The sequence below is a fragment of the Galeopterus variegatus genome, unplaced genomic scaffold (genome assembly GCF_000696425.1).
Source record: "Galeopterus variegatus unplaced genomic scaffold, G_variegatus-3.0.2 Scaffold1053, whole genome shotgun sequence".
NCBI classification, from domain to species: Eukaryota; Metazoa; Chordata; class Mammalia; order Dermoptera; family Cynocephalidae; genus Galeopterus; species Galeopterus variegatus.
In genome coordinates, this window is record NW_007727164.1 from 110595 (window position 1) to 137972 (window position 27378).

The window sequence follows — 27378 nt, forward strand, 5'->3', positions numbered from 1 at the left end:
CCCCCCTTTTTTTTTTTTAAAAAAAAAAAAAAAAAAAAAAAAAAAAAAAGCCCTAATAGATAATTATGAACATTTATTCATTTAATTAAGAATACTTTAGTCAATCATCATATGGAAGCAGCATAACGTATTAACTAATCCCTGACAGTTGACCATTTGAATTGTTTCAAAATTTTTGCTAGTATATATAAAAATGTGATAAATACCCTTGTAAGTAAACCTTTGTGTACGTTTCTGACTGTTTAAGATAAATTCCTAAAAGTGGCTTAAGGTAGGTATGTTTAGTGTGGATTTTTTGAGATATGTTTTGCCACACTGTCCTCTCAGAAATATTACTAATTTATACAGCAGCATATGAGTATATTTTCTTTCCACAACCTTTCCAACACTGGTTAAAAACACAAATTTTGCCAAGTTTTTAGGTAAAAACTTCCACTGAATTTTAAGTTTGCACTGATCTAAGGAACAGTGGGGCTAGACATTTTTTGTTTGTTGTTCACTTAGTTTTCTATGTGGTTTACTTGCTTAATCCTCTGCCCATTTTTCTAATGAAGTGTTTAAATTTTCTTCATGGTACATTAAAATTCTTAATATATTCAGGATATTAATCCTTTCTCTACCAGGCATACTAAACTTTATCATTTATCCTTTACTTATATTTTTGTTGGTTTGACTAAAGTTTTCAATTCTTACATAGTCAAAGCAATCTTTTCCTTTATGGTTCATTCTCTGACATACAATTCTTAAAGTCTAGATTTAAAGGATTTAGCTCACTCCCCATTACTCTTACTACAATAAAAATCTCTCATCTAAAGGGTAACAGCATCTTCATCAAAGGGGCATTGTGAACAATAATGTGCTTGATAACGAGTAAAGCAACATATAAATGCCCACTGTTAGCAGCCCCTAAGTAAACAGTAGTCATTGACCCCACAAGCCCATAAAGCCACAGAGTTTATAATTATATGCACCTGGGGATAATAGCAGTCTGAAAAATCAAATGCACTATAGGAAACAGAGACACTAACATAAAATTGCATTTCATATCCCTCCACAGGTTCATGAGCACAGAGCAGTCATGAAAAAGACCACGGACAACGCCGGCTTTCTCACCTTACTCAGTCTTCCCCTTCCTCTGCCAGCTCTGTTTCTTTGTGTACCACCACTCTCGTGACCGACATGTCAGGGTGCTGCTCTCTGGCTTCCCTGATTGCCTGAGCCAGTGCCTGCCAGGGTTGAGAGAACAGCTGTGAGCTAAGGAAGACAAAAGATGTGCACACGGATCAAATGGGACTCAACCTCCAGCCTTAATGGTCTCGTTTCTTTATTTAAGGAAGCAAGAAGATTTAAAATGGGTGCCGTTGTTCATTTTATTGAATGCTTCTCACTTTTCCAAATTTCCCATTCCTCCAATCCACTCTCGAATACTGATACATGTACAAGAAATAAGTTGACTTTGAATCCCAGCCTTGCACTCACTGTGAGATTTGGAGAAAACAGTTCTTCTTTGAGCTTTAGTATTCTTACCTATAACCTGAGACTAATGCTAAGGTGTAAAGATCATTTTAAGGTTTGCTGTACGAAATGAAGTAATTATGTAAAGTAGCCAGCCCAGTGCATGATCTACACACTCAGTGATTTAGTGATACTATCACCCAATTGACTGAAACTCCAAGACATAGGACCAGGCCTTAGTCCTCATAGGCTTCTTGTCCTCATAGGCTCTAAGTAATTTTTCAAACTAAAACATTTGTTGAACTAAAATGGTACAAGAAAAATGTCTATGAGCTTCTAGGACATAAAACTAAAAGAGCAGCAACAACTCCACACAATCAGGAAAGCTAAAGAACAGAGACAGACTAATCTTAAGATTGTAAAGTGCAGGTCCCTATTTTACAGCCGAAAAAAATCTTGGAAGGCATGAAGGTTAACAGGTCTTTCTCAACAGTAGGAGTAGGACCCAGGTGCTAATTCCAGTGGTTCATGTCTTTTGACCAGGTCGTAAGAAAACGTAGTGTCTCTGTTTTAGCAGAAAGTAAACTATATAAAAGTGTGTGGCAAAGTGAAAAGATCCACAAAGTGGAAAAAAAACAGGGCAATTGTTAAAAAGGAAATATAAATGATGCCCAAGGGAAAGTAATACATGTGAAATTTGCTTTCATTAGCAGAAAAGGAGGAAAAACCAAAAACTCCTTATAATCATCTTTAAACTCATTTGAAATCAGTTTGTCATAAGTACTTTCATTCCATAATATCAGCACATGAAATTAAATACTGTAAAATGTTCATTTATTATGGCAACAATACAGATTGTGAGAAAACTCTCACATCATACTGCTAAATTGAGACATTTTTATTTGAAAACAACTGCAGTGTAGTTTATCCCTCCCTGGTCTGGAGCTGAGGGTGTCATGACCAGAAAAGAGTGAAGAATCAACAAAGCAAGTTTCTGTAAAAGCATGCCTCTTTGATTTGCCAACACAAAAGAGATTTCTTTTTTCCTATCTTGCACAGATGAAGGTTTCTTTCCATTATTAAGATTCCTTTTAATGTAAGCGAGGAACTGAAGATGGTGTCGGTGTCAATGATACCAAGGTCACTATATGATCAACGTCAGTTTTTGACAGGGAAGCAATTTTCTCATTAATTTTAAATAGTCCCATCACCTCATTACAGGCTTTAAGGAGAAAGTAAACCAACCCATCGTGAGTGTCTGATGACAAGCACATCAAAGCCACAATTAAATTTACTCAGAAAAGTTTATGCCATCTTACAATTAAACATGAAAAGGTTAATCTCCATTCTCTTCATTTGGATGTCTGCCCTCAGTGCTGAATAGGGCTGAAGCATGGCCTCCCACAAAAGAGATATGTGTCCTCATAGCAACAGGTAAGCCTGCAGCAGCATCATGATTTTTTTATAAGTTAGGAATATATATGTTATTTTGGCACTTACATTTAAGATTGTGTTGTTAATATCTGCCTTTCAGAAGCAATACTATAGAGATTTGAGTTTTCAGGTAAAACAGTCCAAAAGGCAAAAGAACACACATAAAATAAAACCTGAGAGTAATCCTGCTGGAAAAGTAGCACTTTAAGCCTGAAGGGCCTAGATTCCATAGGGAAAGAAGGTGGAGGAAACAGTGGCTGGGAGAAGACCCCGACTTGACTTTCCACTATACCAAAGAATGTGGGCTTCTGCGTAGCACACTGCAGGAATTCAGTTGAGCAAGGGTTCCAGAGAAAAAGAGTAAGAATCAAGTTTGCTCCAACTTTAGGTCAGGGAAACTCAAGACTGACCCTGTGGACAGTAGAATAAATCCTCCCTGGGAAGCTGGAGGCCTGGTTTCCACATAGGAAATTTTTTCCCCATGGTAAGGGCAAGTGTACTAATCATCTTCTAGGAATCTCCACTCCTAAGTCAAAAGTCAGAGTCAGGGCAACCCTTTAATCTCTAATAACTCTCAAGGAATTTTAAAAATATACTATGAAATATGTAAGTAAATGCATGCACTAAAAGATAAAAAAAAATGTAATTTTCTTTTTAAGCATGAAGAAAATCCATTTCTCTCTGATCATATATAGGGAGCTTTTCTCAAGCATGAAATTTTGTTCTCTAAAATTCTCTTTCCTGAACTCGGTATTGTGTTCAAAACTATATAACAATCATTTGCTCCTCTTCTCCAGCCGAGATGGTCAATTGAATATTTCTCTTCCTTTCTTCAAGGCGGTGTAAAAGGAAAACAGCTTGGTCTCCTTTAAAGCTGAGTTAAAACCACTCAGGGAAAAAAAGAAACTCTCATCATCACTAAGGACTACAGTCTAAAATTAAAGCTGCTCTCCAAGTCTCCAGCAGTTACATTCATCACCTGCTTAAAACCATGCATTCTGCCCAACTTAGTATCAGAATGGAAGCCATGACTCTTTTAAAAACTTTTCAAGAGTCAATGTAAATTTTTCCTTTGTAAGAGACCTTAGATTACCTTCTCCTCCCTCTAATAATAGTAGGAGAGAAAAAGACCTGGTAGTAAATAGCCCAACTTTTTTAATGCTATAAAAGATACACGAAAAGTTCCTAGAAGTAGGCATAAGTCAAATTTAGTGGCTTTTTTCATTTTTTTAGAAGCCAGTGTCATTAAACTGACATTCATTTAAACCAGACCCATGTGAATACCTAATGGTTGCCAGAAATCCCCCAGATTATTTTGACCCCAAATTTCATGTAAAGCCAGTGGGTAATAAAGAGCAATATATGCTTTATGCTGATTCAGAATCAAGAAAGCTGAAAGGACAGGTTGTATTCACGCTGTGAAGGTCTTTATGTCATGCATAGGAGGCTAACTTCATCCGGAGATACTGAGAGAAGGAGTTTACATAGGAAGTGACAAGATAACAAATGCAAAACTTAGAAAACAAACACGGTCACTTTCAGAACCAGAACCTAAGGTCATTACCTGATCATGATCAATATCTGCATCTCCTGTGATCACGATGCGTTTCTCAATTCTTGTTTCAGATATTCCACCTTTCACAGTCTAAAGGTCATAAGGGAGGAGAAAAAAAAACAGCAATCACTAAAGCAGATGCATTTAATCCAAATAGTTCCACTGGGACATTCTGTTACAATTTTTGAGCTTCTTCATTCCCAGTTGACCAATTTTTGAAAAGAAGAGTAGAAAGAAGAAATAATTGTTTGGTATTTGTAGAGTTACGAGGAATTCTAACAATTTAGATATCTGTGGTTTGGGAAATTAATGTTATTTGACTATTTGATTCTTGAATACTTGATTCTTGTCATATAAGTTCACTTGGTGATTTTGTTCATTTTTTGTACAATAATAAAAAAAGACTTGGATTTGGTTTAAAATACAGAAAATGGGTGAGATTTGCATTAATGTTTGATTTGATTATAGCTTCTGCACACAGTTGTGGATGTGGACATGGAGCACAGTTGAGTCAAGGCAGTGCAGAGGGCACTGGGATAAGGATCTTCTGCGTGAACTGTCTCACAGCTTAGTGCAAGCTAAGAGCACCCACGGCACTCTGAGTAAGGGTCAGGAGATCATCTGGCTGTCACCTTCTAAACACACAAGGAAGAGATACCAAGTCCTGAGAAAGCACACATCCAACCTTAACAACTGATAAATTTATACACTAAGTCACAAGCAATAGCATTTTACTATAAGAAACAGGCTTATCACTAGCTTTAATAAGTGGGTATGCTTTAAAATGAGCACCAATAGCATCCTGCATTTACGTGGTATTTTTTAATTTACAAAGTTTTTTTGTTGTGGTTTTTTAATCGTTGAAACATGGGGTAGAAAGGGCACAAGGGATATATTTAAGACTGTTATGCACTAATCAAATGTGAAAAATAGAAGCAAAAGGAAATATTGCAAAATAAGGCTGGAGTTAGAAATTTGATGACTTTAGCATGCATTAGAATCACCCAGGGCCGAGCCCGTGGCGCACTCGGGAGAGTGCGGCGCTGGGAGCGCAGCAGCGCTCCCGCCGCGGGTTCGGATCCTATATAGGGATGACCAGTGCGCTCACAGCGCTCACTGGCTGAGCGCGGTGCGGCCAGTCTCAAAAAGGACAAAAAAAAAAGAATCACCTGGAAGCTTCTTAAAACATTCCCTGGGTTTCAGTAGGTCTGGAGTGGGTCCATCGTATTTACACTTCTAATAAATCCCTAGGTGAGGCTGATGCTGCTGATCCAGGAAACACACTGTTATCTGGTGTTAAGCATTTAGAGAATGGTCCTCTAACCATTTGGAAAATGCTGCAAATCAACATACTAGTATCTTAATAAATGAGGGAAATTTTACATTATTTAAATAACTATGAAAATTTTGAATGATAGTCTTCACTCACCTGCTTCAGTCAGGAAGGCTGGTTTAATAAAATTAGAAGCACAGGTTTGTTTTTATAAATTTTTTTATAAATTATAAATTTTATAATTTTATTAAGTTATTTCTGCTCTGTAACTGTCTTAAGTATAGCTTAAGACATATTTTTACCCTCTTGTACTTTACAAAATTGCTATTTGGTTTGAGTACATTTGTCAATGGAATCTAGTTTCTTGGATACTTTAAATCGAGTCATTTTTATTCCACTGGCACTTGGAAGTGTGTATAGGAACAAAGAAACAATTCAGAAAAGATTCTGTTTGCAATGTACCATCCTCTCCCTAGGATTCCCCTGGATTGCTTTACCTTGGTGATGTGTGTGGTTGTTGTGGTCGACACGGACTCAGATGTGATGGTTTGTGCAGTCAGTAACGTGCCCGAATCACCACCAGCCCCGCCATCAATCTTTGAATAGTTGGAGGAAAAATACAAAGTAATGCTTAACTTCCATTATGTTGTCAGAAAAGACCCCTCTCCACTAAATATGCATCTTTTAAAATCTATGCAGTTGGTAGAAGATGCTATCTGCCTATCCTTTGCAGTTTGTAGTGGTAATTTACTGTTCAGGAGAGTGACTGGAACTTAAAACAAAATAGAGGCAAGAGGCGAAATGCACGTGGAGAAGCAAACCCTGCTGGGAGAGAGAAAAGAGGAAGAATGGTAGTAGAAGGTGGAACTAAAAAACTATAAGGGAATCATGACAGAATTTGTCCGAGGGACATTTGCAGAAGCTAGAAAAAGGAACAGAAAGATAGAGAAGTTTCCACAGTGACCAGAAGTGCTGAGTTAATTGTTTTTTAAGCACAGGTGGGTAAAAATAGACAAACATTTCTTCAGATTACTAAGCAACAGAACCTGACCAGGATAGCCTAAACCTGCATGATTTGGTTATTTATTTCTAGTAAATTTTTTTAAAACTACATTGTTCCTATAATAGTTTTTGTACTGTGATCATATATATGGGTACATATATTTCAATATTGTATGCATGCATGTACTCTATATATCATATATAAATCCTACAAATACATTAAAATAGTTTTAACTTGTCTGCTTTGATACTGAAAGAGGCAGAAGGTTCTAGAGTTTACCAAACAAAATAATTAAGCAAATTAATAGCCTGACTGGTTATGTTAAGATCACTAAACATATTTGCGTTCTGTTTCCTGACACTGACACAAGGAAATAATTGGAAGGTCCAGAGCTTTTCTGACCATAAGAGGAAACCTCTCTCAAACTTGGGTCATACACCTGTATTTCTTTCTGACAGCAGGTACCGTAATACAGACACACAAGTAATGCTCTCCACCCCCCACACCCATTCATAAGAAACCTGTTTGTGCTTATGTAGGATCTATACACACATATGGATAGCATACTTAAAATAATTTTGAAAAATGTTTCACACATGCAAACTTACTTTTAAAAATATTTAGAGAGGGCAATAACCTACCATCTTCCACCACAGTACAATCCTACTATAGAAGGTTAAATTTCTCAGTGGAGAAAATATTTATTGTACACATTTTTAAAGTTTCATTTTGAAATGAAAAATACTTTCTCTTTTTTGTTACTCTTAAGGTTAGACATCTTAATGCTTATTTCAAATCTTAACAGAACCAACATCTAAAGACCTAAAATCAAACACACAAATCTGATAATTATTTAGATACACAGTATCAGTTTACATATAAATGATTACATATATTTCCAGAAAATAACCCCAGGTGAAGGAGAACCACAGATAATGCATGCATTACTTGCAAGGAAGTGTGAATTGATTAGGTCTGGGGTTTTTTTTTGTTTGTTTGTTTGTTTTTTCTTCCTTTTTGTCTTTTTTTTTTTTCGTGACCGGTAACGGGATCGCAACCCTCAGTGTCGTGCCCGTACTGCAGCCGGCAACGGGATCGCAACCCTCGGTGTTGCGCCCGCACCGCACTCAACCAGCAAGCAGACCGGTCACTATATGGGATCCGAACCCTCCGCGGGAGCGCCACCCTCTACCGAGTGCGCCACCGGGCCAGCCCTGATTAGGTCTGGTTTTATAGAGTTAGATGAGGGGGTGGGGACAGCCTATACACTACTAATAATCCACAAATTATATCAGATCCAATAAACTTTGTAAGACAATCTGTTTCCCAAGTGTACATAAACATTCTTGGATATATCAAGTCAGAAATGGCTTCAATAATGTGAATAAGATTGATACTGTCTGTTCTAAATAATCATATGTACAATCCTCCTCTAAGTACTGGGTCAACAATTTGATTGCAGTCTCTGTCTCAATCTAAGAGGGCAACAGAGCAAGATATGTTGTCGAAGTACAGTTACACGATGGAGATCTAAAAAGCTATGTCAAAATCAGAAACATGTATACTAGGAGAAGACAAAAGCAGATGTACTAACTAAAAAAAGAACTCAAGTAGTCCAAGTCTAGAGCTGTTGTACCTGTGGAGACTCATATGTGATGGTTTTGGTCTCAGTTTGAACAATGGGGACTTCCTTGGTGGAGATTTCTGTCCTTTGTGAGGCATCAGAAATTGTTACCATCTCTGTTTTTACCACTGGTGGCTGAGGTGGAAAAGGAAGGGAAAAATAAATTCTAGAGGTAACGAAATAAAAATGCTTAATGGAACCTTCAAAAATAATCATAAGAAACATATCCAAACACACACTCAAGCACAAAAGAAAAGAATAAAAGCAAATAACCTAAAACGAAAGATATAAAAACTTTCCTTCAAATATATCATATACACACACACACACATATATACACATCATATACACACATACATACGTATGCATGTGTATATATGTATATATGGAAAAATAAGCTATGATAATGTCCCTAAATTATGTTACTATTCAAATTATGATGATCCCAAACTACTTAAATGTCAAGCTTAGTGTTCAGTGATACATATTTCAGCTTTGGGCAAATAATGATAAAAGTAAAAAGAAAACCAAAGGAACTATTTGAAGTGACCTCTCTATTTCAACTGAAGTTTAAAGCACCACTCTAAATGGTTTGTATGAAGCCTCATTGCCTTTAATTGGTATGCCAGCTAGGTAGGCTAAGATTTGCTCTTTTCCCCAAAACACCTTTTCTGCCTTACTGACAACAGACATTATTTTCAGAAAGAATATCTTCAAGTATGATTGTTTTCAACTATACTTGTCTAAAACTTACCGTGTTCCTTCTGTATTACATAAGTTAAATGTTATATCTAAAATTACCCCATTAATGTTGCATTAATGCTCTAAACAATTTAAAACACTAAAGGAAGAGGTTCAACAGCTTGTTAACGTTATGGTCTGCTGAGCAGGTATGTTTAATACAACACCAGATTATATACACTACTACCAAAATACTACAGTACTTTCTTTGAAAGAAAATTCCAATGAGTATAATTAAAGAGGAATGACCATATATTAAAAGTAGAAAATAATAGTTCGAAGTGTTCAAAAACTCTTCAAACATCTTCTCTGAAATGAAGCAGGAAGTTTAAAAATTACATAGTAAAAACCCATTTAATTATTTCAAGACAAAGTCACTTCAAAATTTTCCACCCCATCAAGGAGGGCAAATGTGAATAAATCCACACATTGTGGGCATTTTATTTTAGAATCAAGAAGCATTCCATGGAAGAAAACTCTCCCCTCAGCCTAATTCCCAAATGGGAGACACTGCACATAGTGACTAAGACTTAATCTAGGAAGTCTGAAAAGTTCTATTTCTTGAAGAAAAAAGATATCCAATGTAGGTAATTCACAAAACATTATAATCAACAAGCAAATAATCCAGAATTGATGTTAGGATGGAATGAGAATAGAAGGGTATCCTCCTTCAGTCTAGCCTCTGGCTGCCCAGAAGGAAGGAAAAGGCTCTTCACCAAGCCATACAATCCCTACAATCTAAACACAGACATCACAGCAGTATTCAAGAAACAATGTTCTTATCACTGCTGGATACTGCATTCAGAGCACCATGGTAATCAGAACCTGCTGTCATTTCCAAAATCTTAAATTGAAGAGTAAGAGAATGAGCCAAAAAGTCAAACCCAATCCAACAAGAGCACACACGCACACACTGACCATTTTTTCAACAGTACACATACATTTTTCTAGTTAAACCAATGAAAAAAGGCATTTAGTGTGAGGAAGCAGTACAACTGAAGACAAATCAGTTGGAAACATCCAAAACATGCAAAGAAAAATTTAAATGTGAAATGGAAAAGGAAAAACAATATGGTGGTTGTAGGACAGTTCCCCCTACAGGTGATCCAGTTGCAGTAAAGAAGCTAGAAACCGTGAACTGTGCTGGCAGAAAATCTACAAGGCAGTGCTTTCCCCCTTCTTCCCAGGAGAGATAAAAATCAGATTCTTGCTGAAAAAGTGGAAGGAGAAGTGGGAGGACAGGAGAAAAAGTAAGGCAGGCATTTGCCACCTGAGGAACAGCTCTATAGTTTAGCTCCCACTTGGGACTCTCATTTACCTCTGAACAACAAATAATTTCTGGCAAAACATCAATGTCAACATGAGACACCTCTCCGTTAACTTTATGTTGCTCTTCCTCTGTTTCTTCTCTGTCTTGTTTAACAGCGCCTTCGTTTACGCTCTTCTCTCCAGATATCTTTTGGGCAACTACAATTTCCTGCGCCACTGTGTCTACTGGGGTTACACTGGCACCTGCTTGTGTGACTGGGCTGGCTTCTGGCACCGCCTCCTCCCTCTCTACTACCTTGGCTGCTTGGCCGGTTTCTTCCTCCATCTCTTCTTCATACTCCTCCTGCTCTTCCCTGATGGTGCCCTCGGTCACACGGTGCTGGGGCCGGTACTCGCCCACATCTTCCTCCTCACTCTCACTGCTGCTGCTGCTCTCAGAAGACAGGGAGGTGGAGTCTTTTTGTGCCACAGGCTCCACCTTACGAGTCTCCCCAGGACCACTCCCAGGTGACATCTCTTTACCATTCACTTCTTCTGTGATTACTCTTTCGTCTTTCCCAACCTCTGCCCGCTTCTTCTCCTCCACTACATTCAGAGTCTCATGTGAACTCTGTACAAAAAAAAAAATGGATGAGGGAAAACAAAAATATATGAATAAATAAAAACAACGAAAACCCAAATTAATGGATGGCAGATTCATGTCATGGAGAAAAACAAAGATGATTATGATGGCTGACTGGAAGGGAAGCAGGGAAAACATGAGGCAGATGAGAAATGTTAGGCAATGGTGTTAACATGGAAAAACGGGAGAACCTTAACAGCATCCCTGGCTCCAGTGCAAGGCCCTTCTGACTCAGGAGCACGTGTCTGCGAAACAAAAAGCAACCAAGGACACAAAATCAATAAAATTTTACCTCAACAACCACTGAAACAAACACCTGACACTGCAAAGACAGAATAGCAAGAATCAACATCTACAGAAACCTTTGCTCAAGGTCACATAAAGGACAATCAGGACAAATGCCAAAAAGCTTGCAAAACAAAAGCACAAAAACAGTCAGCATCCTCCCAAAGAAACAAAATGCTTTTATTATAGTTATTCCTATAAGTTCTACATATGTAGTTGAAAAGGTTAAAAACATGGGTTTATACCAAAGCTTACTGATCATTTTAAAGAATGAATTTTGAAACTTTTTAAACCTATTAGTCAGACTATAAAGCCTAGCCTGGGACTCTGATTCCCAAATGAATAGCATCCAGGAGGTGCCACCTTTATTTTCTGCTGGTTCTTTTAAAAAAGAGCTTTTAGGGCCAGCCCCGTGGCTCACTCGGGAGAGTGCGATGCTGGTAGCGCTGAGGCCGCGGGTTCAGATCCTATATAGGGATGGCCAGTGCGTTCACTGGCTGAGCATGGTACGGACGACACCATGCCAAGGGTTGCGATCCCCTTACCAGCCCCCCCCCAAAAAAAAGAGCTTTTATTGGAAAAATTATAGGTGGTCTCAGACAGCTATTAACATAAAAATGTTCATTTCAGAAGTGGTTACTAACATCACAATTTGTATTATAGATCAGCAGAAGGGATATTGTACACTGGGGTGGATGTCAATGATATAGCTCCAAGTGTTCTGTCTTAGAATTTAGCTCCTCCACTAGCATCTTTGAAATCTGAAATGAATCAAGTTTATCATTTGAGACTCCCATTCCTATCCCCTGCAAACATCTACTTCTTGGCAGTAAATTAATTTATTCTAGTTGGATAATATAATACCTAAAAGTTCAACAAATACCTGTTGACTGAATACATTAGCAATATAAATTACTATGTTATGGTATTCTTAACTAGGGTAGAAACTTTCTTACAGAGGAGTTTGTTTTTAAAGATTCAATTTGTTTACATGGATAAAAAGAATGTACATTGATACAAATAAAGCATAGCCAATTTCTGACATTCAGGTGGCACTATTCAGGTGATCTAACTTAAAAATAATTCAGCTAGAGACAGTAGCCTGATTTATTCAAGAAGGTATCTCCATGCTAAATGGAGGTCAATGCACCTCTGAACCCTCTGGACACTAACTGTTCTGAAGGTGTCGAGGTGCTAACTGGACTGGAACTGCTTCCTATAATAGATGGCAGGAGTTCATGTTCATCTGCCCCAGCAACATGAACAACCATGAGCTAAAGGTCCTAATATGACACACTTCTCTGCAGTACCTATCAACATATTCTTACTAAGTCTCTTATCTGCCCTGTTATTCTTAAATGCATCATAAAGGTATGTTTTTGTTTCTCAAAATTAATACCAGGGAAATCATGTTACTGACAGAACAAGAGTCATTCTTCCAGCTTTAATATCCACAACCTCTGGGTTTTCAAAAAACTGAAAAATGCTAGATCTTGATAAACAAATAATATTTAACTATAACTATTTATAAACTTCTTTATAAGTAATGATATCCAGTGACCAGAACATTTCTATAACAGATATTTTATTATTACAGATCAGTGAATATTTTTATTATTATTATTATTATTATTATTATTATTACTACTACTACTTAACCTCAAACGACCAGATGGATTCTGCCCAAGTTCAGGGAATCTCTTACGGTCATTCAAAACCAATTATTTCATTGAGTATAGCAGGCACCTCTAGTTTTTCCATATAAACAGAATTTTTAAAATAACAAGCCATCAGAAGATGCCTGAAACTTGAGGTTTTGAAAATTTGAACTCTGCAAAGTTCTACTTGGTTGAGGGCTTTCTTCTGCTTAACAACTCTGACTCTGGGCTTTAATGGTTTAAATAATTCTCTGAATTTAGGCAGATTTTTTTCCCCCCAAAAGAAGCAGGAGAAACAGCCAATCTATATTTCCTCATGTCCAAATGCAGTCATTATTTCTTGAAAGTTTCTCCCAGGAAGAGTTAATTTCACCAATGAAAGCACTGTAGGGAAGGGTGCCTGAATATTCAAAAAATGAAAATTACTCTTAGATGTGGCTTTTAGTAACGGGAAACAAAGTAAAATGCACCTCAGGCAAGGGTGGGAAGGGCCAGGAAGAAAGCTTTTCAGGAGGTGCATTAGCGTTCACAACAGCGCCCTCTGCTGTCCAAGTGGTGGCTGAAGGGAACGGGGCTTTCACGCTATCAGAAAAGCCCTTTTCACTAAACAAAATTGATGTTATCTCCTCTTCTAGGCTCTAGAAAGGTCAGAAAAGGAAGAGCAAAGAATTAACAGTAAGTCAGAACAACAGCAGTGACCTATTGGAAGAAAGGAAAGGTTACACAGAAAGAATAACAGAACAGCATAAAATGAAAGAAAGATGAGAATTCTGAAAGATTTTGTAGCAGGCTCATGTGGAGGTTTGCCTGAATGCCAGCTTTCCACCCTGCCTGATAATCTTTGATAGCTGTAACCTACAGAAACCAGCTAAAACTCCTTAGTTTATCACTAAAACTTTATCACAAATTGAGCATAACCTACCCACTCATCAAACACTATCTCATGTATGCCCAAGGTAGCTCCTTGGCCTCTTTTTGCACAGAACGGCCTCTTTAGTGGCTTCTATACTGGAAATACTTATTCCTGTATCAGAGCTTGTGTGATCCTACCCCCTCCTGCCTCCAATGCCCTTCCTGATGCACTCTGGGACTTTCAAATTTTGCCACTCTCTGAAGTCACTTTAATATTCCATATATTTTGGAAGGCCTTCCCTAACCACTCCATCTCCTAAGATTGCTGTCCTTCTCCATACCACTTTAACTGTCTATACGACAAACATTCTGACAGCAATCCACATTAACTCCATCATACAGGCAAAATATGCCACAGAATGAATAGTATGAATAGTACTTTTTTTTTTTTTTTTGGCAAAAAGTAACAGGTAAAGAAAAAAAATTCAAAATAGAAAGACAAACTCGGGTGAAAACTCAGTGAGCAATGTGAAAATCATTTGTCCCTTAAAAACCATTAAGGCAAATTTAACCTTCACATTTCTAGTCCTTAAAAAACAGTTCCTAATCTGCCTCAAGGGACAAGAGGAAGGCTGGCGATGGTCTAAGAAACATGGAATACCAATAGTAAAGAGTCACCAAGAAGCTACCATCATGTCAGAAGTATGTGAGGATAATTCCTAATAACCCCACTCTTCAGAGATCTTAAAGAAAAATAAATAAACAGCATTTCTGAGCTACCCCTTCAGACAGTGAGCTGAAGGGTAAGGTGAGGAGCATGAGGTGGGGAAGCACTTGCAATATTCAGAAGAGAAAACAGACGCTTCTGGACTAATTCAGTTCAATTCTAATCCCCATAGCTACACCATCCTTAGGGGTAGGGTAAGTAGAGACAGTGCCTTTCCCAGTAAGAGATAGATCACTGGAGAGTTAAATAAATACCATGCATATAATTATTCAATAAAATAACTTCAAAAGTGCCTTAAAACTAAAGTCTATGTAATGTCTATTAGACTCATGAAAATATTTTATACAAGTTTGTCATAATTCTCACAATACATAAAAGGATACACAGTAGAGTTATTTACCCATTAAAGATTAAATGACTTGGTTTCCAATATTCTGCTCAACTCTCAAAATTTTCACGTTCAAACTGAAGCCATTTTGAAAGTTCAATGTATTTATTTTCTAAAGAAGAAACTATTGCTTTTTAATAAAACCTATATTATATGAATCTGGAATATTTGGTCAAATTATACACTTACGCATTATTTCTTATTTTACATTTAATAACGATTACAATTCAAAAATAAACAAGAAACCCTACAAAACCAGTAGCAAAATGAAGGCAACAGACAGACATTGAAAAAGTACTCTGATAAAGTCGAAATAGTCCAGCAGACTCAACTGCTCACATACTTTCAACTAACAGCAGTGATACGTTATTTGAAGGGGGTGGGGGGGGGAGATGCAATGTAGGTGGTCAATAAATATTTGCTGGTGAATATATGAATGGATGATTGTAGTTATAACAATCCATATGTATGTCAGATAAGTATATATTTTCCTTCATGTGTTGGAGAGGAAAAAACAGAAACTTGAAGCAGTAACTTCAAGTACAGATAAACCATTCAGGAGCTTTTCCAGATTTAAATTTCATGTAACATCACTTTAGTGTAACTTCCATAACAAGATATCTTATATTGTACACTCCTAAAGCAAGATCCAGAAAAATCATGGTAATAAATTTAAACATCTTCACCAAAATCCCTAAGTTTCCTACTGCAAAGCACCCAAGAACATCACTTTAAATTTGATCAAACGATACCATTCAACTTGCTTCTGGAGGATAGGTTTTCAAAAATATGTAATATTTCAAAGCACGTGATATTAAAGTCCTCATTACACACAGTCTAACTGGCTTTGGATTTCAGGCTAAACTTTAAAGTACATAAATATGCCACTTGGCTTAGCTTTATGATATTATCTTTTTCATTTTCAGTGTTCTGAAAATATTTCATCTCCACTAGAGCTCAAATTCCTTTAGGGAATTTCCATTTATTTTGCCTCCTCCCCCATCCCACTGTGCATTCTGATGAATACTCTCTGATTAACAAAATCTGCTCTGTAGAAGGAAACATTTTCCTCATTACTGATCTCTGCTGTCATTCACACCTATTATAATCCATTTCTCATCCAGTGCCAGGGGGATTACTGTTAGGCAGATATGGGATTATGTCACCACTCACCTTAAAACTCTCCAATGGCTTTCCATCACTCCTATAATACAATTCCAAACTGTTAATATGGCCTTTAAGACCCTGACATGATCTAAGGTCTGACTTCTTTGACCTTTCCTTCCTCTGTGCTCCCCTTTGTTCACTAAGCCCTTGACAGCTGATCTTTCAGCTCCTTAAACTAGTTCCTGCCTTGAGGCTGTTACCCTCGCTCTTTCTTACACATGGAAAAATCTCTACCTCCTTAAGGTCTCAACTCAAATGTCATCTCCCCCGACCACAATGGCAAAGCAGCCTTCCCAATCCCCCTAACACAACACTGTATTTTAGTTTCTTAACACTTACTTCTTAGTACCCCAAAATTCTCTAATTGCTAATTTACATGCCTGCTGTCTATCTCCTGCACTAGACTCTAAGCTCTCCTGTCCTGGCAAATAGCAGGCTGACCAGCTGGCTAAGCAAAATCAGTAGAAATAGAAGAATGAGAATGTAAAAGGAACGGAAGGCTACCTTCCTCACTAATGTCAGATATTTCATATACACAGGAGCACAGAGAGAGATCTGAGGGGCTGCTATGGTGCACCAAACTCTTTTGTCCTATTAAAAATCTTAAAAATGAAAATTCAAAAGATTACCATATGTGATTAGTAAACTAGTAACCTAAAGCACATATAATGTGTTATTTGAGCACCACAGTGTGCGTAATTGTACTAACAGTGCATTTTCACATGAAATCAGTTTCCCAACTGTCAGCCACATACATCAAATTACGGAGCACTTATCACCTAAATTGGGTGATAGTTCTGCATTTCAAATTTTGAATTTTCAAGTGGGGTGCTGCTGCAATATGGTGTTTCTCACCCAACTATTCTATGCTTCTAATACATGGAATTTGACTTTAAAACACTGAAAAAATCATTTCAAAAAAATTTTAGTTTGACATAATAAAAAAGGAATATCTTATGGCTGGGGACAAAGATACAAGGAAACGGGGAGAAAGCAGGGGTAGATCCAAGGATGCCAAGGTGAACACCTTGTCCGCCTGCTGAGCTCTTTCTTCAGCTGTCCGTGTTGCTGCCATCAGGTACTTCTCCTTCATGGATAAAATATCCTTGAAAAGATGGTCTCCTTTTCTCTATTGTTTTAAACAATAGACATAGTCAACAAATAAGACACATACATTACACCTATAGCAACACAAACATCAAACAACCATGTGAGTCAATGGAACAGACCAGCTGAAGAGGCACATAAAGAAAGGCCAAAACCTTAGCATGTCATCAGACAGTTTTTCCAGAAAACACAACACTCTACAGTAGATCGCTGAAAGTGACATTATCTTCTTCAGAAAATCTGAAAATAAGAATTTAAGTTGTATCCAACTCTTAAGACCCTACCATGAGTAGCATTTTAAATCTTAATATGTTAAGTTTTGTTTTTCAGTTCAGTAATAATTTTTGCTCATCCGTTCTTAAAGAGCTATTTTCCTTCCAGTGTCACGAACTTTAAAATTTAAAGCGACCAATAGCTTTGTTTTTTAAGGAAAGGTGAATAAAAATAGCACTAGAATATCTAAATCAAATGTCTATATTTTGGCAATGTTCAAGCCACACTAGACACTGAAGGGAAATAATGAAATTGTAGTGTAACATCTTTATACAATTTTAAAAACTGCAGATTAAATATAGCATGAACACTGTCTCCTCAAGTATGATAAATGAGCCCATGGAAGTTCCTGGTCAATAACAAGAGATTTGGGAGCATGAGAATGGAACACATGTAGATGGGAATAAATGGAGAAATATTTTGATAATACAGGCAATACTTATACCAGTGGTGGGAAAAAGTCAACCATGGGGAAAAAATAAGTGTGGATAAACATTATGGTTGAAAATGCTCTTAAAACATTATTCTACATTTCAGTAACAAAAAGCTAAGATTTTAAGCTGTATTTAACATTTTGCAAGTTTTCAACAGAGCTCATCAGTCTTGAAAGCTAAGTTTATCCTGTCATTATCTGACAGTAATTACGTTAAGCCATTCTAATCATGGTCTACATTCCTTCAATTATTAAGTAAACTTCCTTATCTCAGATGTCAATAACTGTCAATACGTCAGTTTCTAAGTTGTCCTATATGACAATTCAATACTATCCATTTACCTGAATAAACTAGTGAAATTATTCTCAAAGTATTTCAAAAGTATATTGAAACTCATACAACTTACCTAAGAACTAAGCCAATAAGTATCACATTGTTAATAAATATTTAGTATTTTAAAAAGTGTTAGCAGTTATGTAAAAAAAAAAAAAATTAAATGGAACATTTTGCAACTTTGCAAGAATCAACATACTAAATTAACAGCCTGAGTTTTACTGAACAGCTGGAGTGAGACATATAACCAACAAATAGCTAGTGACATACCCCTTGTGTCTGTAGGGACAGAGGTGTGATACGTCGTTTTTCCCATTCATTAGGGCGCGGCTCAGGTGTGGATTCCATAAAATTGCGCTTGAGTTCACTAATGCTAGCCTGATGTTTCAGTACGTCCTCCTGGGCCTTATCCAGGTCCTAGCAATATGTAACGTAACAAAGGGGGAAAAATCCAAAAGGAAAAAAGCCCAGTAGGACAAAAATAAAAAATAAAACCAAAAAATAAGACAATGCAAACTTATGATTGAAAAAACATAATAAAGCAAGAAAAATGCCAAGTCTCAAAAGCCATATTATCACCTATAAATAATCTTAATGAGTTCATCAAAATTTGAAAATAAAGCCAACATGTATTGTTATGATTCATATTTTAAAGAGTTCTAATTTCTTCTGTTTAGAATTTTTAAAGGAATAATTATTTGTATTATTAAAAGGAAACCACGGATCTGATCATCAAAATGGCTAATAATCCTTCTTTCTAATATTTGGATTTCAAATGCAGCCTATAACTTTGCTCCAGCAAATTTATTTTTCTGATTAGGGCTATTACTAAAATTGCATTCTGTGAACATAATTAGTCAAGTACAAAACAGAGAAAAGGTGGACACAGAAGCACTTAACCTGAAGAAAAGCCAGTCCAGGATCATCAAAAAAAAAAGGTAAAAAAAAAAAAAAACAAAAAACCAAGGTTGACTCCCCACACCCCATGACCCAGGAAATTCCAGTGGAGGCTTTTAATCCTTAAGGAATAAAAATTACTGCCTCCAGAGGCTGCTTCTGTTTGGCCTCTCCATAAAAATAAAGAAACCACATACTGGTCCCATGTACTTTCCAAGCACAAAATTGGGGCCCAGCCACCCAATGTGCCAAATGGTCCTATATAAGCAAAAATGCAAGAAAAACTACCAGGTCGATTGATGGTGAATGGTACATTTTACTGATAAATGGTATTTGTGTGGTTTTTTAGACTGGCTCTGATAAATCGTAAAATAAAATGTAATTAGTATTCAGGAAATGGTTTTAACTCAACTTTAATGCTTTCCTACATTTTAAAAATCATGGAGCTACCTGTGGATTATAGCTTTTGTCCCACTCCCAGAGGAATATGTCATGCATCTGATAAAAGTAGATATTCCATATTCATGCACAAGCATAGTAGCTCATCTATGAGCTTCTATAGCCATTTGCAAAAACTCATGAAAATGTAAAAATCTTTGCATGGCATGGGAAAATGACTGTGGCTTGAGATCAGGCACATTTCTTGCATTTGTCCAGAGCAATGTTATTTATTACACTTTACAGCATTTTAGTAAGTTAAGCAAAAATACATTTCCAACAGTTATCAAAGCTGCCAAAAGCAACCAAAAAGATTAGTCAGATTACTGAGAGCTCCAATTCTCCACTGAATACACTGCCACATACTACCCTAAAATAAGAAGGAAAAAAATGTTCTCGCGTGACACAGGGAACATATTTTACATTTCTAATTGGGTGGCTGGGATTTCTTTTTCTCCTTTCTCTCTCTCTTTCTTGTTCTTTCTAATCAAAACAATTCCATTAATTAGCATACTCTCAGAGTACTTTAAATGGACCACATTCTTAATCACATAGATTTTGGCCAAAAAAAAAAAAAAGAGAAAGGGTGTAGACAGACAGTCAAATGATTTAATGCTAGATCAATAAGTATCTGTTCTGGTTAATATATATTAAGGATGGGATCATGTTATTTCAGGTTCTGTACCTTAAAGATAACCCACTAGGAGAGAACAGGTTTATTTATAGAACAACTTCATGATGAGTGGGTAAAAACTTCACTCATTTGATTGAACAGACCTTTTTTTTCCCCCAGTTGTCACTTTGAGAACTTCTAGTAGATATACTCCTACCTAAGCCACTCTAAAGAAACAAAGTCAAACTGATAACATGCACTCCCGAGCAGAATTTCCCCCATGCATCTCATGCACTGTGCTTGAAAAGAGAATTGCCAGCCAGCCTGGGCGTGACCTCCCGTCCACAGCAGCCTGGCAGCCATTAGGACAGAGTTGTTGTCTTAGATTATACAAACCTCCAACATTAAATTGCTATGTCTGACATAAATATTATCCCCTTCTACTCTCAAGGAATTTTTCTGTGAAATTAAATCACACAGAGGGGGGAAAGGCAAATAAACATAAGTGTATCAATCAGCAAGCATCAGAAACAACCCAGAGTTTGACGGTCTATTAAAATAAAAGAGGAATAAAAATCCTAAGAACTTAAAGCCAAAACAAACAAAACTCACAAATAAACCCTGAAAGTGCACCCCACCCCCACCCCTGACAATAATAATGGCAGGCAGCAGCCACAAGATATTTAACTTCAGGGAGAAAACAGCCACCTCCTCCAGCTGTGTTTCTTCTTCTTCCATCTTCGCCTGAAAGTCACACAGCAGAAGGCCAGAAAGAAGGGAAGGATTAGTGGAAACTCTACCATCAGCGCAAAGAAGCTGTATTTGCACTTAAATGGTGAACCAGCATTACCAACCTTTATTGTGTGGCCCTCAGAAGATGCAGAATGTTAAGTCACTTTGGTCTTTCTTCACCTACAGAGTTGTACAAATGATGGAAATGATCCTTTGCAAAGGTGGAATGGAGAATGGAAGCTTCACTCTTTCTCAGTCCCTAGATGATGCTCTGCTTTTGAATTTTTCTTTTTTTTTTTCTTTTTACCCAGGAATGAAAATATGAGAGTGCAAAAATGGCATAATTCCATCTGTTCTCATTTGAAATGTCTAAATCAGCTAGTGATGGGCAAGGTATAATGATGTAAAATTTGTCTTTGGCTTCATATCAGGAACAAATGTTCACCTTATTGTTCAGTTTTTTAAACGTGGATTTCTTTCCTTGAGGGGAATATTGGTTTATTTAGATACTTTCCATGGTGGGTATTTAAAAATAATCTTTGAAATACAGACACTTTTCTTTCATAAAATTCCTTAAATCAGAACAGTTTTTCATGGTTGGACAATTCTCAATATCTAATGAATTTAGAAATTTAAAGCTAGCATTTTGACTCAAGGAAAAGAATGGCAAGAATAAAAAATACTGATTCTGATAGCAAAGAAAAATAGTATAACTCTTACATGTTAATTCATACCATATATTCTTTTCCTTCTTTACTGGGATGATAGTGTCATATCTGAGAGTTCAAAATGCTGATTTTTTTTTTTTTGTAAACCATTCACAGTACTTTTTAGAGACAAGTAGGGAGGTCAGACTCTTTATCAGAATCGAAAAATGAGATACCACCATTCAAGAACCATGTCCCAATTCCTTTGTCAACACTTAATTCTCTAAAAGGTTGATCTCTGGTATTCCTGAGGCAATTTTTAAGAATTGTGGTTTCTCCTACAAAGCATATTCATTGCATTATCATCTTATTTTTCTTTAGCTTTGTTCTAAATTTTGTGATTTACTCTATGTATTGATAGTACTCACAGGATATGAGACACTCAATCACCAGACCACATTTAGCAAAATAATAAAAAACATACTGCACATGTTAATATTGACTTAGTGGTGCAGAAATAGTATACTTGGAAAAAATAGCCTTACCAGACACCTAATTTTAAATAAAAAAGCACTAGGAGGTCCAGCCGTAGTGCTATATAGTCAAAATTTTCAAAAAGCCATGTTTCATTTTTCACACACATTTGTTAATAAAACAGAATCTTCCTTATAAAACACCTGACAAACAGTAACACTTTGAAATAATTACACGATTTAGGGTCGGAGGGAAAAACACACTACTTCAAATTCATCAGGCCTCAAATGCTACAATAATAGAGAGAGACAAGGAGTTTCTGAGATTAGACTTAAAAATATGAGTAAAAGTTACAGATACATCCTCATAAACACAAGAACAAGATGAGATTTCTAACAAGAGAAATAACACTACTAAGGAGTTTTAAAAATACACATCAGTTAGTTATGTCCACTGCATCGTAAGCTCTATATCAAAACAAAAAGGTTCTATCCTAAACGAACAACATTAATAATTGTCTGCAAAAATGGAAACACCCGATATGGATTACTAAGGGCAACACAGGTTCTCCCTACCCCCCAACTCCTTTTGCTTAAAATCTAGTATGAACCAGATATTTATAAAATAATCCTATAATTTTGTTCTCAACTTAGAATGTGTGGACCTGGTCAATGGATATCAACTGAGAAGTGTCTACACCTATTTCTCATGCACTAAATAAAACATTGTACTGTGCGAAAATACGCAGATAATACCATTTTTGAGGGTAATCAGTGGTGAAACTTATGCACATATTTACACTCCATATTAGAAAGGGTGTAAGATGAAGTGTCATTTTGTTGACTCCACAAATTGAAGCTTACGTAGGAGTGCCAGCAACTACTTCCTCTTCCTCTGTTCTGTCAGTCAAGTCACAGTCATAAGAAACATCAAAGGAGGTGGCTTTAGCCTCCAGATAGCAGAGGGATAGAGCCAGAGGAAGGGAGACGGTGAGAGAAAAAGGAACTGACTGAGAAGCAGAGAGAAGTAGCCCAAAGATGAGGATAAGGGAAGGAATGAATGAAGGGGATGTGATAGGGACATAGTGCTGAACACTAGGAGGGAGGAAGGAGACCCAGACCTTGGGGAGGCTGGGGAAAGCAAGATATCCATCTTCATCAAGAAGGGAGGGGAAGCTAGAGCAGAAACATTTGCAGAAAATGAAGGAGAAGTAACCAAACTCAGAATTGCTGTGGTCAGCTACTTTACGAGTCTTCTCGTGGATGGGAGAAGGACAGCCAGGCTGAGGAAGAACAACAGGATCCAAGACAGAATCAAGTGTGGCGACTTCCGGGTCCTGCTCTGATGTTTTGCCTGTGGAAAGGAGCTCTAAGCTGTCTAGTGTGATCTGGTCAGCCTCCCCAAAGGGGTCTTCCTCTGAAATGTCTGAAAGCAAGTCCATTTCAGGGACTGACATTAGGTTTGGGGAAAAAGATGAAGTACAGCAGATGAGTGGTGAAGGTGGGCACATGGAAACAGTCTATTCCCAAGAGCAAACCCATGATTGAATATGAAATTACACAACGAATACATTCAAAGGAAAAATACATGCAAGGAGAGAAAGAGGAGAAAAGAAGAAATAGGTAGTTAGTGAAAACTTTTACTCTTAAGTAGGGATCATATTAACACAGTATGGTTAGACAATGAATTAAATAATTCATTTTTAAAGAGGAAAACTGGGCTACTTTCATCACATAAAATTTATAGGTATCAACTTATTTATCATTTTCAAACTGGTTACAAACAGATCCTATGAAAACTCAAACAGCACTGATTACTTTTAAACCTGGTTGTTGAAAGACATTCAAAGCATTAGCAAAAATGGTAGCACACCCAGTCCTTTGCTAAAGACACGCAGAATTTCCTCTGGAATTTAAAGACAAAACCTTTTTCTTTTTTCTTTCTTTCTTTTTTTTTTTAAATAACTAGATGTGTCAAGTTAACTAGACAAAATGGAGCAGAGATGTTCTGAAATACTGAGCTCTTCTGTTTCGAATGTAAGTAGTCACCCTCCTGTGTGCCTTGGTAGCATAAATTCTGATAACTTCTCAGCAGTTGAAGCATACATTGTTTGACACAATTTCCGTTATTTTTAACTAAATAATTTTCAACCCAATAATTTTGTAACATGACAGCCACAAATTCAACAGAATACGAATGATATGATGTCACCTGCTATATGAAGCATTTGTCCTTGTGGAATAAGACAGGGCCCACATGGTCTCTGATACTTCTTCCATGCTGAGCCTTAGAGACTACCAGTGCAGGAATTCCTGAGACACTGGCAGCGACTTCATCTAGCAGGTTCTTTATAAATTCATGCTGCGTGTCTATAAAATTTTCAGTTAAATTTAGAAATTATAAATTGATAGGAAGATTTCATTTTTTTTTTCATGTTTACTTTCAATGTTACATGTAGAAAAGTTGCTTTGTACAGATATGAAAAACTGATTTGAAGAACTCAAAGGCTCTTCAAATCAATATCAAAGTGACATTATTGCCCAAGGTCACATAAGATAACAGTGACAAATATGAGAACACAATGTAGGTTACTTCTCCATTCACTATGGCATATGCACAAAATAAAGCCAAAAGCAATACCCCATCTTCTCATGCACTATTCACAAAACAACTACCCTTCACTTAAGAATTTCTTGGTCAGTTACAGATTATTAATGAAAAATAAAATTTCATAGACTACTTTGTTCATGTCAAAAATAAAAGTCAACATAATTAAAATAGTCAAGACAGACTACACTTTGAAATTTAGTTGTAGCAAACCAAATATAAATTTCAAACCATTATAGCTTTTATAATTGGGGGATTTCATTAGATGATTATGAAAACAGTCCAAAAGGTCAGTAAATTACTTACTTGCATTAATATAATTCACGTTGAAATATTTTGCTTGGAACAACAATTCAAAAAAGGTTAGAGACCACAGTCCAAACTACCAACAGCCTACACATATTTGAAAATTGGAAAATTACATCAATATGGAACATATGACTAATTTTAAATATTTGATTTCTGAAACAGAAAATGCAACAGATAGCATCTACTGTAAGTACATGTTTAATACCACATACTGTACTGATTTACCATACCTTTCCTTCAATGAGTTGTAAATGTGGGGCTCTAGTTGGGCTTCTGATGTCCCTCCTGCCAGCCCCATCTTGTACCACAGCAGTGCTGACAACTCCAGGGCCATAGGCTAAAACCTCCCCAGCAGGGCCAGCAAAATCCTTCATAAAACTTTGGTCCACAACACCAATTGGAGCTAGTAAAAAATGACAATTTTCGATTACTTTAGGACATGTGAAAGGTAAAACTTTATGAAACCTTCCTTCCTTAAGCAGATGAACAGGCAGCATGTAAATAATTAACAAGAAAAGGAACACTGCTTGAGCTCTGAAAATACCGCCATATAAAATAAACCCATTTTTAAACTTTAATAAACTCTAAAAGTATTCTGAATTTTAACCCACTGAACTACCACATGAGAGTCTCAAATCACCAATATTTGAAGAATAAACGCTGATCATGAAATTGGCCAGTAGGAGGAGCTCTAAGACCAACTGAAACACCAGTCAGGGCAAAATGTCAGAATTACAATGTAAGCATCATTTTAATTCTCTAGGGTCCCTTTGATATTGCCTGAATATATTTCTGAATCTTTCTATCACAACAAATCCTTACAATTTGCCTAAGTTTTAAGAATTCTTCCATAAAGCAACATTTAATTTGAACACCATTCAAAAGACAAGACAGTAAAAGTACATTTTTAGTGATTTAATTTTTAAAGTTTATGTTTAATATTTTCCATTTCTCTAATTTCCCTCCTGAATACTTCAATCAACTTGACCTACAGTAAATCTAATGCACAGACACCCCAGCAATCCTGCCCGTCATGTGCTCCTTTCATTCCTCCTACAGATGGGCAGAAACATACCTTGTATTGAAGTTTTTATCATATTGCAAATCAATCCAAGATGGCACCAAACTTCAACAAGGCAAAGTCACTAGTAGGTGGCAAAAACTCTCAATCTGTAGCTCCTCCCCAAACAATGGAACTTCCATGAGGTCATTTTATTTGTATAAAAAGTGCTTTACTGACACCATGTGGTTTGCTCTGGTTCCATGCCCTTAGGGGAGCCCAGTAAACACAAAAGCTTTTAGGCTGTAAGCTCTTGAAGAGAAGAGGCAGTACGTGATCTACCACACTGAACTTGGGAGGCATCAAGCACTTTTAACCCATGTATCACAAGATACTTCTCAATCCACACCCCTCACCTGCCCTGTCCAAAACTTGCTTCTTTCCCAGTCCTGCCTTTTTTCACCAAATACTACTCTCATATCCGCACTCATTTGCTAAAGCCTGGAACCAGGAAGTCTTTTAGGATTCTTCTTTCACCCTTGAACATCAGCAAATCCAACAAGGTCTCTGGATATATTTCTAAAGGTGGCCAGTTCTTTCCATCTCTATTTTTACTACATGTCACAAAAAAAGACTTTCACAGCCCTTAAGGACTCGTACTTTTGAACTCCAGAGTTGGGTTTGTTTTTTTTAACTTTTGACAAGATTTTAATAATTTCCCTTGGAAAGTATATGGTTATGGGTAACTCTTTAACATAGAATTGATTATGATTTGTAAGCACCCATTACACATTCTCAGGAATTATTGCAAAATGAGAAAATCTGACATAGATACTGAAATGTGACTAAATATGAAATTAAAAGTTACAAAATGAAATTGACAAAATGCTGATTCTGCATACTTTTAAACACTTATTAATTTCAGTATGCAGTTTTCTTTTTGTATTTTGGATTCAATAAACTTTTTCAGATCTTAAACACTATTGTAGAACCTCAAGAAGGTTGTAGGCCCAAGCACTGAGCTCATGGGGTCAAATGGCTAACTGGCTCACTACCACCCAAGGTAAGACCATCATCACTCTCACCTGGACAATTCCCAACTAGTCTGCCTGCTTCCTCTCTCAACCTCTCTTAATTGCTCTCTTGCATCAAATGATTTTTTTTTTTAAAAGATAACACTGTGCTCTTATGTGCTCATGTGCTCTCTCTCTCTTAAACACACACACACACACACACATATACCACCCCACCCCACCCCCCAATAGTTTCCTACAGCACCTAGAATAAAAACCACATTCTTCAACCATGGCCTGCAAGGCCCTGCTTGACTGACCCCAGCCTACCTGTCCTATCCCTTCCTAGGCTCTGATTACACTTGTGTTCTTTCAGTTCCTGGAATGTATTCAGCCTCCCTCTCCTTATAACCTTCAGCCCTGCTGCTTCTGCTACCCGGAATGCTTT

The 27378-nt window shown here is 36.9% G+C and overlaps 1 protein-coding gene across 19 annotated transcripts in view; it reads right to left on the bottom strand.

The window, feature by feature from the left end:
• The window catches only part of EPB41L2 (erythrocyte membrane protein band 4.1-like 2), a 210635-nt gene that overhangs the window by 17203 nt on the left and 166054 nt on the right, over positions 1-27378 (bottom strand). For 3 of the 19 annotated variants that reach the window (XM_008574476.1, XM_008574478.1, XM_008574477.1), the window contains exons 12-22: positions 25148-25320; positions 20545-20607; positions 18471-18617; positions 17081-17182; positions 13390-13557; positions 11168-11221; positions 10404-10964; positions 8357-8479; positions 6215-6313; positions 4454-4534; positions 1114-1226 (exon numbers count right to left, since the gene is read on the bottom strand). In XM_008574476.1, coding sequence (XP_008572698.1) covers positions 1119-1226; positions 4454-4534; positions 6215-6313; positions 8357-8479; positions 10404-10964; positions 11168-11221; positions 13390-13557; positions 17081-17182; positions 18471-18617; positions 20545-20607; positions 25148-25320 — 1679 coding nt within the window. In that variant the 3' untranslated portion in view covers positions 1114-1118. Of the gene's footprint in view, positions 1-1113; positions 1227-4453; positions 4535-6214; positions 6314-8356; positions 8480-10403; positions 10965-11167; positions 11222-13389; positions 13558-16059; positions 16091-17080; positions 17183-18470; positions 18618-20544; positions 20608-21676; positions 23521-25147; positions 25321-27378 lie in introns of those variants that run through there. The other 16 variants (XM_008574481.1, XM_008574479.1, XM_008574480.1 and 13 more) reach the window with 16 other exon arrangements.